The 13,039-nt window shown below is 37.0% G+C and overlaps 1 protein-coding gene across 2 annotated transcripts in view; it reads left to right on the top strand.

The window, feature by feature from the left end:
* Positions 1-10,854, top strand: part of AGPS (alkylglycerone phosphate synthase) — a 136,210-nt gene extending 125,356 nt beyond the window's left edge. For both annotated transcript variants that reach the window (XM_040643467.1, XM_040643464.1), the window contains one exon: positions 5,202-10,854. In XM_040643467.1, the coding sequence (XP_040499401.1) occupies positions 5,202-5,244 (43 nt within the window). In that variant the 3' untranslated portion in view covers positions 5,245-10,854. The remainder of the gene's footprint in view (positions 1-5,201) is intronic.
* Positions 10,855-13,039: the final 2,185 nt, after the last annotated feature.

The following is a 13,039-nucleotide window of genomic DNA, read 5'->3' as shown; positions in this document are numbered from 1 at the left end:
GGTGTGTGTGTGTGTGTGTGTGTGTGTGTGTGTAAAGTGGGATATTACTCAGCCATCAAAAAAAAAAATCTTACCATTTGCAATGACGCCGATGGAACTAGAGGGGATTATGCTAAGCAAAATAAGGCAGTCGGAGAAAGACATAATATGACTTCACTCATCTGTGGAATTTAAGAAAAAAAACGGATGAACATAAGGGAAGGAAAGGAAAAATTAAAAAAAAAGATGAAATCAGAGAGGGAGATAAACCGTAAGGGATCTTAACTACAGGAAACAAACAGGGTTGCTGGCGGGGGCGGGGGGGGCTGGTGGGATGGGGTAACTGGATGATGGGTATTAAGGAGGGCATGTGATGTAATGAGTACTGGGCATTATATGCAACTGATGAATCACTAAACTCTACCTCTGAAACTAATAATACACTATATGTTAATAGATTTTAAATTTAGAAAATGTATAACAGAAAAAAATCCCTATAGATATTTTCAGATGTGAATCTATCAAAAGTGACTTTAGTTAAAAATTTTTTTAAATGTTGTTATGTGTTGTCTAATACAAAACCTTCTAGGCTACTTGTGGCTATTTAAATTTAAATCAATTAAAATTAATTAAAATTAGGGGCGCTTGGGTGGCTCAGTCCATTAAGCATCCAACTCTTGATTTCGGCTCAGGTCATGATCTCAGGGTTGTAAGATCGAGCTCCATGTCAGGCTGTGCACTGGGTGTAGAGTCTGCTTAAGATTCTCTCTCCCTCTGCCCCTCTTTCACCTCTCTGTCTTAAAAAAATGATAATTAAAATAAAAAATTCACAGGGTGCCTGGGTGGCTTAGTCAGTTGAGTGTCTGCCTTCAGCTCACGTCATGATCCTGGGGTCCTGGGATCAAGCCCCGAGTGGCGCTCCTTGCTCAGCTGGGAGCCTGCTTCTCCCTCTCCCTCTTCCTCTCCCTGTTGCTTGTGTTCTCTCTCTCTCTCTGTCTCTCAAATAAATAATAAATCTTTTTTTTTTTAAAGATTTTATTTATTAATTTGACAGAAAGAGAGGCAGCAGAAGAGGAACACAAGCAGGGGGAGTGGGAGAGGGAGAAGTAGGCTTTCTGCTGAGCAGGGAGCCCGATGCAGGCCTCGATCCCAGAACGCTGGGATCATGACCTGAGCCGAAGGCAGACGCTTAACGACTGAGCCACCCAGGTGCCCCAATAAATAAAATCTTTAAGAAAATAAAATGAAATGAAACTAAAAATTCATTTCCTCACTTGCACTAGCTACATTTCAAATGCTAATATCCACATGTGGAAATGGCGCAAGAAATGACCTACAAGTTTTTTTCAGTAGATATTGAATTCAAGTTTTTAGGAGTTAACTTTTAAAATGAAGTAGCAGTAGTCATCAGTGCCATTGATGTTCTCAGATGTAACTTCCGTCTATCACTTTCTCCAGAATTTCTCTCAGTTTGGTCAGTAGCCTCAAATTTAGAGCAAGTTCACCTTGCAAATGGCAATAAACCATTTGCTACTAATCCAGTTGGTTGTAGCAGTGGAAGTATGTTGCCCTTATGGAAACTGTTTGGGCTTCTAAGACATAGCCCCTTGGAAGCACATAGTCTAGGATTTCATTTTGGCACTGCTGACATTTTGGTCCAGATAATTCTTTGTTCTGGAGACCGTTCTGTGCATTCTAAGATGTTTAGCAGCATCCCTGGCTTCTGTCCTTTTCAATGCTGGTAACATCAGCCCAGTTAGGACAACCAAAAATGTCTGTAGACATTACTACATGTACGTTGGAGGGCAAAATTGCGACCACTGAAACCACTGATAGGTAAATTCCATTTTTAATTTAAGTGGAAAAAGAATTTTCCCATTAGTTGTGATAATGTTCAGCATTTAGCTGGTCTATATTTTTGTATCTTTTTTTAAAAGATTTTATTTATTTTATTTTTTTTGAGAGAGAGAGAGAAAACGAGGTGGGGGAGGGGTAGAGGGAGAGGGACAAGCAGACTCCCTGCTGAGCAGGGAGCCCGATGCGGGGCTCAATCCCAGGACCCTGAGATCATGATCTGAGCTGAAGGCAGACGCTTAACCAACTGAGCCACCCCGGCACCCAAGTTTTTATATCTTTAAAAATATATTTAAGACTCTTAAATACCCAGCTTAAGACTTTGGGTATCATATATTTAGGATAACTGTGAATTGTGGAGTACAAGGTCCCTGTCTTGGCTTTTTGTAGCTCTAGTGTTAGCTCTCAGACTAGGTTTATACTTCTGGAAAATCATAAGTCAAAAGAATGTAGTTGAGTCCATAGTCATGAATATCCCATGTCAGATAATCCAGGTTCAGAAAGAGGCATAAGCTTCATGTGGTAAGAATGTATATATGTCTTGTCATGAATAATTTGTGTGAATATACACAAGGGATGCTGAAATAGTCTTCGGCTGCCTATTATTTGCTATTCTTATCCATTCTCCCCTCCTCCAATATGGCATGCTACATAAAGGACAGAGTGTCATTTCTTCCATTTCTGAAATGAGTTCTACATGTGTTTAAACATGCATGTATTTGTGCACACGTGTGTTACACGTATCCAGACCAGTACAGTCAGCTAATTTCTAAATGCCTTGCAGTGCAAATAAGGATTGTACGAAGGATATTATTAGTGTTGTTGTTTAGCTCTAGAATAAAAGTCTTCTACTTTGAAGTGTGATCTCTCTTTGAGATTACGGTCTTTGGTATTTTGTTGTTATTGTTTTTGATTTATTGATTCATCTGAGATAGCCACCAAAGGTTCTTTAGCATTTTATGAAGATTATTTCTACTAATCGTCTTAAAGGCTTGAAAGGCTGAGCATTTTTACTTAAACTGTGTTTTCTGCCTGTACACTTATCCTACAGTGTAGCTGCCTTAAATTGTTAAGCAAAACTAAAAAGCTTCCTGGTCACTTTAATTATATAGGCCATGATTTCTGACCTCAGTTCAAAATCTGTTATTATCACTGAAGGAAGAAGCGCTCAGACCTCTGCCATCAAGGGGTTAAATTCTTTCATTAAATATGTTTATGAGGGGCCACAGCCATTTTGCCTGTACTGCCTTTTTTTTTTTTACTTTCTAGTTCACTAATCAAATGTATGTTAGATTGATTATTGTAAAAGTATAAACCATAGAAAATTTGACAAGATAGATGTGTAAATTATCCTTCTGACAGAACTAATGATGCACTCCAAGCACCTTCTGTTTTCCAGCGCTTGGTGAGCAACTTCATTAAATATGCAATGGCTGTTGGGTGGCTTCTCAGACGATGGTTCAGCTCCTTGTGGAATTGCATTATTACTAGAGGTGTAAAACCAGACAGACAAGCTAGCTGTTGGGCATCCTGCTGAGGTTCTAATGTGCTCCATCTTGTTGGAGCAGTTGTTTGCAGTCTTTTCAGGACAATTACATCCATAACCACAGGACACATTCAGTGAAACTATATTACAGATAACAGTGGAGACTAGCATTGACTGCTCTTCACCCCTCTCTCTTGAGCTGCCTCAGTGTGCGTAGCTTATAATAATGCAACTTCTATCACTCACAAAGTAGTTGCTTTTTTTTTTTTAATCCGTTGGAGCAAATCTGAAATTAACTGATTTACAACTTTTTTGAGTGCTTAAAATCATAAGCTACTTGAGGTGAAAGACTTCATAGATTCTAATATCTTTGAAGATGGCAAAACCAAGCCTAAAGCATTGTGATGAGTTGTGCAAGGGAGATAGTAGGAAGACCAGGTCAACATCTTTTTGGTGGTAGAGATTGCATGAATAAGAATTTGTTTTGTTTGGCTTCCAGTTTTAGAGCTCTTTTAGACAGTTTTTTTGTTTTCTTTTTGAATTTAAGAGTTTTTTCCTGCTGTATCTCATTTTTCCCCATCTTAATACAAGCAAACTTTTTTATTTCTAGAAGTCAAGCAGAAATATTTCGCTTAAGATACCATGCTGTAATTTTAATGACAATTCGATAGTTTCCTGGAGAACTGGACACAAAGATGGTTTGAGTTGAGCCGGAAATGGTATTTAAGGTTCCAAATGGCAGATGCTACAGTGTATCACTGCCGCCTGATAAATGAGATCGCATTTTAGAATGACAGGCTGAATACTTTAATGAAAGAAGGTTTCCATTTCAGTTGGCCAATTAAATCACTGTTGATGACTTTGGATCATTAATGAACATTTGTGGAAAATGACCATTTGAATTCAATTATTATAATAATACGTTTGCAGAGTACTAACTACAAATAAGCCTATCTGTAAATTTAAAAGATTTATCCATTTTGCCACAGATAAATTAGCATATTGCTTTAAATGCTAAAGCAAGTTAACATGTCAAAATTTTTTTACAGATTAAGTGCATATCCTTTCTTATAAAAGTTCTACTTAGAAAAGGTTATTTTTTTTTAAAGGGTGCCCTTAAAAAGATAATTCATGCTGTGGATCATCATATTACTTCATTATTCTCAAATTAGCAAGAGCTAGAAACAGAGAAGGGGGACATTATACAATGTATAAAAGTAGAAGATTAAGTTTAAAATGGATTAGGTATTTATTTAGTGCCTAAAAAAGTCTTAATTCTGGAAAAACAATAGAAAGAAAATAACCATTATTTGGGAACATGTAAATTTATTTAAAAGTAATATGAAAATAAAATGCAAATAAAAGTTTCATAAACACATTTTTTTCTTAAACCCATTAAAGGTTCAGATTTTCTTAATTATTTTAAGCTTTAAAATATTTTATGGATGTATATCCTGCCATTTTTGCTATAATATTCCCAACAAATTCATCTGGAGATGATGTTTTTCTTTAGTTAACTTCATTTTCTCTGAAACTTTGGCGTGTTTTGGTAGTTAAGACAGGAGGTGGGTTCTTTTGAAATGCGTGTTTTTCTCATTTTGTTATTTGTAAGTGGGCCTCAATCTCAGCCCAAGCTTCCTATATCTCCGTTTCATAGTTTACAGAGAAAGGAGACATTGTGGAGCTCAGGCTTCCCCTGGGAATACATTGGGCTTAATGAGCTTGATAGTCTGGTGGGCTCAATAAATCAAATAAAGCAAAACATTTCTCATTTTTGAATAAAAGCATTTATCACACAGTGTTTGTTCATTCATGGTCACAAGATTGATTGGTTCCCAGCATCATAGTGTATATTGAAGCATTTTTGATTTTGTTTTTCCAGTGGGCAAGTTACGGAAGCAGTGGCTAAAGGAAAGTATCTCTGATGTCGGCTTTGGGATGCTGAAGTCTGTCAAGGAATATGTGGACCCCAATAACATCTTTGGAAACAAAAACCTTTTATAAATCCATTACGGTTGTTATGAAAAATGTCACTTTTTTTTTTTTTTTTTTAAGTCTTCAACTATGGTTATACCAGTAATCAAATATATCATGGACTGTATTTTCAGCAAAATTTGTTTGTGGTTTAAAATAAGTTGTTTCATTCTGTATTTGTTTTGTTTCTACATCTATGGATTGACAGGTGGTATTCCTAAATCTCGCTCATTGTAGGTGCATCAGTTTACCGCTAACTGGTTGTCATTTCAAATTTTAGGCAGCACAAGGCTGCTAGTCGTTATTTCAAAGGAAGATGCTGCCAGCTGTTCTGTATTGATGCTTCCCCTTGGGAACAAAGGCAGATTTTGGTGTCATTCACTGCTTACCTAGCCTCTTTTTAAAAGGATGTTTCTGGGAAGCAGGTATCTAGGGAAGGATTCCGTTGAGGAGTGATTACACATTCTAGTGTGAGTAGGCCATTAAGGAGGGTACTCATGGAAGAATATAGGCAACCTGTTATTTAGGATACCTTCAGTTCTGTGAGGTGCTTGGCCTACATTTTTCTTTGAAATTAGTATACAGTTATAGAACCTTAAATCAGTCTAAAAATTATTGTTAGGGGACATGTTTTTTGTTCTCCGTGTTTCTGTTTCTACTGAGGTATGAGTTGTATGTGAATAACTGAGATAACCTCTTGTTGTATCCTAGTTCCTTCATAATATGTTTTATAAGAAAAGCTGACTTATCACTCATTGTATGTGAAGAACAGGTTTACCATGAAATGAATGCCTTTATTCAGCTTAAGAGTCCTAATGTTTCTGATTTCACATTCTTGTTGCTGAGATGCAGAAGAAGCTGCAATGGGAGCAGAAGAAGGAAGACTCCTTACACTTAATATCTCCAATTCAAAGAATCGTTTGGCCAATGAAACACAGTTATCATTTAACTGTTGAATTTGAAAACCTCAAGTTTCAGTGACAAATTTTTTTTAATTAACCCAAACAACATGATAAATTTTCATATAAAAGTAAAGTTTCAGTTTAGTTTTTAATAGTGGTTTAACACCTTTTTTGAATTACTGGTTTAACCTAAATTTTGAAAAAAATGTATTAATACACATGCCATAATCAAAAGTTTAAAATATCATATTTCTTAAGTAATAGGGAGAACGTTAATCACATTTAACAAACATTTTTACATTTGAACCTGGATATTAAAATAAATGAAATGATTACTTTGAGTCACTGTCTGTCAAGGTTCATGATTCACATTTTGGGATGGATTCTTTTCTTAATGCAAAACCTAACTTTTGATAATTTTTTAAAATTAATATTTGATCAGATAATGTAAGTCAAAGTGCAGACGATCCTTTAAAAGGACACACTGTCTGTCTATGTAGCAACAGCTCCAAAGTATTTTTGGGCAGTTTGATACCTTTTATATCTGAAGTATACTTATCCAGAAAAGTGAAAATTTAAATCAACAAAATGGTATTTTTAAGACTTCAAAATGATAAACAATTTTTAATAAAATTGGCCTCAAACTAATAAACTTAAAATCTGTAAGCAAATCAAAATTAAATATCAGTTTAACAACAAAAACTAAATATTTATTTATTAGAAGCTGCCTCTCTTCATTGGTGATTTATTTTTAATTATAAAATTTCCAGCAGATCTTAGCTTTAAAAGCCCTTGCTATTTGAAATAGTTGGATGCTTGATGAGGAAATTACACTTGCCTCTAGAATTATAAAAATCTCAGCTTTATAAAATGCATCTATCTATTCATGAAGGTAATTTCTCTAACTGGTGATCAAAATGTAAAATTTAATACAGTACTAATATCTCACTGGAGTGTATACATGTTTCTGAGTAACTTTTTTAAATAAAATTTACAGATTCATAAGCAGATCCATTCCTTTGCACGTGATTGTTATAACATTCTTTCCCAGGGAGTTCAGATTTCAACAACCTCAGAAATCTGTATTTGATATTAGGAAACTATAAATGTCACAGCTGAAAATTGTTGTGTTCACTGTTCTACATGAACCTTATGGAAATTAGTGATTTATGTCTTTGTTTTTCTTCTTCCATGTATGCAGGACTCCCCAGCCTTGATTTTATAGTGATGACTACATTCTGTTGTTGGAATCATGTCTACAGGGATTATTTTGAAACACATGAACACTCACCAGTGCTGTTTCACTCTGATTTAGTAAATCAGATAGCCTTTTCCCCACTTTCTCACACCTGCTTCTGAGCGATACCTCGGCATATACTTAGTTTCTGTGGAGAACTGGGTTCTTGATTATGCACAGAGGCACGTAAACCTTGCCTCATATTTCTGAAATATCTGAAAATGGCTTCATAAAAGTTAAAGCCTGGAGTACATTGTTTATGTGAGGCTTTTAAACTCGTTTTGAATAAGTTTGTTTAAAATTTTAAAAGCTCATAACCTATTTGGTTTTTACTACAACATAAACATTGATTTGTCTTTCTTAAATTAGTCATATTTCTAATATTTGTTGATGTCACATTTGGGTTGAGGTTTTAGTGGGACTAGGAACTTGCTGCTAGTGAGAAGTGGCATTGAATACTAAAGACTCAATATGAACAGGCTTTATTGACCCTTACAGAAACTGATGCCTTAATGTTTGGTGCAAAATACAGTGCACAAGTGAATTTCGTATTATAGTAACTTGAGCTTTTTTAGTTCAGTCAGAATTGTAGAAGCCACATGTTTATTGTGCCAAGCATTTTACCACAAGAAAGAGGATTGAATTCTTTCCTCTTCAGAGGCGTTGGAAGTTTACTTCCTAAATACTTACATATTCAGTACTATTACTTAAGAGTTAGTTATGAAGCTGGAAGCCTTCTAGTGCACATAGTTGTGCTGACATATCTTGGAAAACAAAAGTGCAAGAAAGGTGAGCCTCCATCAGTGTGTATACTGTGTCAGATACAGATGGTTGCAAGGAAACCTGGTTTGCAGAATATTGTCTTAGTAACTGCTAAGTCCTAGCTCACATTTGTGAGGATGCTTTTCTGCATGCTGGCTCCAGGGATTTTTCTTTGTCCTTTTCTTTTTTAGCTACAGCTTCTTAACCAGAGCTGATCAAAGAAGCCCTGTAGTCCCAAGCTGAAGTGTGTAACCTCAGCTGTTCAAACGGGGCTGGGTGTGGTTGAGCATCTATTCTGTATAAATGTAGAACACAAGCAGTTATTGATTATGGGTTGATTCACAAGCTGCATGTGCTGGCGCTTAAAGCAGCCCTAATGGAATGCTGTGGAAAGCGTCTCTACGTTTTAAGAAACACCGTGACAGGCATTAAGGACAGCTTTAATAGTTTTTCCTTTACTACTTAATCTTTGGCATCTTTGCTTTTAATTAGTGCTTAGCTCATGGTGGGAGAAAAGCTGAAAATAACAAGTGCTAGTTTCGGATTGAAGAATCTAGAATCACCTTTGGCTTTATGAGTTATGGAAGTGTGGCTTTGCTCAAGGCTCCAAATTAACTATATGTCAGTATATTCACTGAATTCTTATTAATTTCAGTGTCCTGAAAAGGAAAGAATGTATACATTGATGCTGAAATTCAGAAAATGTAAAAGATTTTTTTTAAACTATCGAATAGAATGCCTGCTGTGAAGGATGTAAGTTACTTGGCTTTCTGCTTCCTAAACCACACTGTTTGTCTTTAGTGTGGAATTTGTAAAAGCTACTTGTAACATCAACAGGGTTATAGAAACATATATTATTAATAAAGTGCACCCAGGTCTAAGAGATTTTGTTTTCTTCAGAGGGAGTGGGAACTCATTGTTCTGTTTGCATGTGGGTTTTTCTTTCAATTTTAGTTTTTCATCTTCGTATTTCCACTGATTTGAGAACAAAATTTTATAGTTTTATTAATGAAGCATAATCAGACCCCTTTAGAATATAGTTAGCTAGATTTTTATCACTCTAATTATTTTTTAAATCAATGTTATATTCCTGGGAGGTGTTTAGTCTCCCGTGAACCTGAAGCATTCCAATTTGAACCTAGGAAGATCCTCAGAGAATGAGCTCTGTGCTCTTCTAACCACAACAATTTCTTAACAAACATGAGTAAGGACGTCCCACTGATATATGGAACACTCAAGCCAAAGAACCATTACAGAATGAAGTTAACTTGAGTTCTGTGAACATGAAAGGTTTCTTTTTTGGTTCCCAAAAGAGGTTGTTTTAGAACCCTTTTTTTCCCCCACAAGGAAGAAAAACACTACATTAAGTATCATTAAGAACATTTTTCAGAGACTGAACTTCCAAATCTAAGAAGGAGAAGAAGAATGTTTTAGTGTGGATTTCTGAGCAGCACGAACACCTGTTTTTCGGGCATCTTACTGTTAGCAGTGTTTTTCATGAACAACATGAGCACCCTATGAAATCTATTGTTTGACCCTTAAAGTAATCTTGTTCACATATCCGTAAAGGACATGAAATGCTTGTACTGGTATACAGTTTCTATAAATAATTATTTTTTTGGGCCTTGTAAGGAATATCCCCAAAAGTTCACAGTGCCTTGTTGGGATTTTTTTTTTTTTTCCATGAAATAGCCATTGTTTAAAATGTGGGAGAGGATACATTAAGTCTTTAAAGACTGAGATTGTTTAATAGTTCAGGGCTATTCCTCTTCAAGAATATGTCAGGAATAAGTAGTTATATGTAGAAATACTGAAAATCCCTTCCACAGCATGGGTTTGGATCACCTATTCTAGTCTGTTTCACTAATTATTTGGTGGACCTGTACTCCATATATCCATTCAGTCAATGGGATTTATATGTACTTTCATTCTTAGATTTTCATTCCATTGTCCCAACTTAGTAGCCCTAAGATGTGGCTTAGTGGATGTGGCCTACTCACTCAGTCCCTGAGATACCCGCTACATGCTTTTGGATGTTAGCTCACACAGCTCCCTGAGGAGCAAGGCCTGTGGGGGGAGGGGGGTTCTATTCCTTATATTGTCTGTCAGTCTTTTTTTCTGTGATGGTGCCTTCAGAATAATGAGTATTTCTGTTCCTGGACAATGATAAATCTTATGAGAAATATGTGTAGATTATATTTCTTAATTTTTGTCCTTTTTTGCTAAGCCTGTGAAATACTTGGCTCTGATACAACTTGACTTGAATAATATCTTATCCTGAGTCTTCCTCCAAGGCAGTACATATTCCTGCCAGTACTGTAGTAATCTTTTGGAAACTACATGTGAGTAAGCTCTTGTATGTAAGCCATTATATTGCTGTAACTAATGCATACAAACAGTTCTTCTCTTTACATTTATAGTTTAAACGTTGATATGTAGTGGGAAGGGAAATTCCTGAGAGATTTCAACACAGCTTTGTCAGTTCAGACTGAGCCATACTGTTTTGCACAAGGGCTCAAAACATAGTCTATATACTGTGCTTTTGGTGTATGTTTGGATTCTCCTTTTATTGCTTTTCCTAGACTGTACTGTTCTATAAGCAAATGCCCATGTGTGATTTTTAAAATGTGCTGGGAAGAAATAAAACAATATCAAAACCACTCATTGTTACAGAAATCATTGCTGATTTCATGTTGATTCCATTTAACCTTTTTTGGCAGCATCTTGTTATACTGACAGAGAATGGATAAAATATAGTCTGTACGCATGAGTAGCGTCTCTATTAGTGAAGGATTATGTGCACAGATACTGATTTTGTCCCTGCCTGTGGCTCCTGTGCTGGAGGGAAGGTTGTAGTTTTCTGGGCTCTGAAATGACTGAGGATCAAACCTGTTGAACCTCATCTTACTTGGTACATTTCAATAAGCACTTGCCTCACTAAGATTTCAGCTCTTAATTAACTAAAGAAAGAAGTTTTTTGCCTGGCTCTTATAAGCTTGGACTGAATGAACCTTAGAAATCCTCTCATCTTACCTTTTGCCAAACATAATTGTGTAATTTCCCCTATCCCCCAGGCCACAGATAACCAGTCGTCCCGAACATTTGCTGTGACCAAATGGGAATTTATTGCCTTTCCAGGAAGCCTTTTCCAACTTGAAATCTTCAGGTATTAAGAGGTTTTTGCTTATTAGACTGAAATCCATCTTCCTCTTCTATTCATTGATGTAACCTTTGTCTTTGTAGTCATAAAGAATTGACTAGTTGCTCTCTTGAAGGGCAGTTCTTCCAGTGTTTAAAGGCAGCTCATGTTCCCCCACATCTTCTCCACCCAGCTTTTGTTCCTGTGAGTTCTAGACCCTTCACCATCCCAGTGTCTCTTCATATGTGCCTCTTTGATGTTCTTTTTTTTTTTTTAGATTTATTTATTTTGGTGGGGGGAGGGGCAGAGGGAGAGGGTGAGAGAGTCTCAAGCAGACTCCTTGCTGAGTGCGGAGCCTGATGCAGAGCTCAGTCTCACAACCCCGAGATCGTGACCTGAGCCAAAAACCAAGAGTCGGCACTTAACCAACTACGCCGCCCAGGCTCCCCAAAATTTTATTTCATTTTAAAAATTCTATTTAATTTTTTTTTTCTTTTTTAGAGAGCGAGAGGGAGAGAGTGCATGAGCAAGCAGGGGGAAGGGACAGAGAGGGTATCTCAAACAGGCTCTACGCTGAGCAGGGCTGGATCCCACGACCCATGAGATCATGACCTGAGCTGAAATCAAGGGTTGGATGCTCAACCAACTGAGCCACCCAGGCACCCCCCCTTTGATGTTCTTAAAGTGATGTGTCTAAGCCTAAATGTGCCAGAGTAGTAGCAATGATTTCCTTATTCTAGTCACTAATAAATGCATTTTTGATGGACATTGCACTGTCACCTCACATTGAACTTGGATTTAACAAAGCTTGTCTTTTCTGTATATGCCATTTTGGCCACATCTCCCTGGAGTCTGATTTTTTACAGTCCAATTACCTATATTTATCCTTCCTAAAATTTGTATCTTGCTGGATTTAATTCCAGAGTTTCAAAATTTTAGAATCTTGACTCTTATCCAGAATATTTTTTGTTCCATCCAGTTTTGGGTCCTCAGTAGAAGTGAGACATTATATCTGGATTCTCTTGCAGGTAATGGCGGGTAGCTGCAGTACACAAGGGTCTGCCCAGTAACACATCCATGAAAGAGCATTCAGGACCCAGGCCGCTCTTCTTCCACTTGGCATGCTGTTGTCCACTTGACATTTTTATATTTGGTCCACAAATAGGCTTTTTCCCCCCAGTGAATCAACAATTATTTCAGACAAACATTAAACATGCAATTACATTTACTTAATTTAACCTTGGCAGCTGCCAGGCTGAAATCCTTTGATGAAGCTTGCTGCTCAAGTTTCTTGAGCTACCCTGTCAGAAAAGCAAATGAGGTCTTACTGCCATCACATTTACTTTTGCCTATGTTTGGCCTCAGGGGCATGTCTCTATTTTCAATATAGTCAAACCTATTTTCTGATGTGATCTGTTGATTGGGTCTAGTATTGGCTGGTGGACAACCTCTTAAATCCATTCTTTTTTTTTTTTTTTAAGATTTTATTTATTTATTTTGACAGAGAGAGACAGCCAGCGAGAGAGGGAACACAAGCAGGGGGAGTGGGAGAGGAAGAAGCAGGCTCCCAGCGGAGAAGCCCGATGTGGGACTCGATCCTGGAACGCCAGGATCACGCCCTGAGCCGAAGGCAGCCGCCTAACGACTGCGCTACCCAGGCGCCCCTCTTAAATCCATTCTTACACAGTTCTGTCACATCTTTTGTA

This window comes from Ursus maritimus, unplaced genomic scaffold (genome assembly GCF_017311325.1).
Source record: "Ursus maritimus isolate PB19 unplaced genomic scaffold, ASM1731132v1 scaffold_1, whole genome shotgun sequence".
NCBI classification, from domain to species: Eukaryota; Metazoa; Chordata; class Mammalia; order Carnivora; family Ursidae; genus Ursus; species Ursus maritimus.
Note: the sequence above shows the minus strand (reverse complement) of the source record. Positions and strands in the feature narration are given on the sequence as shown.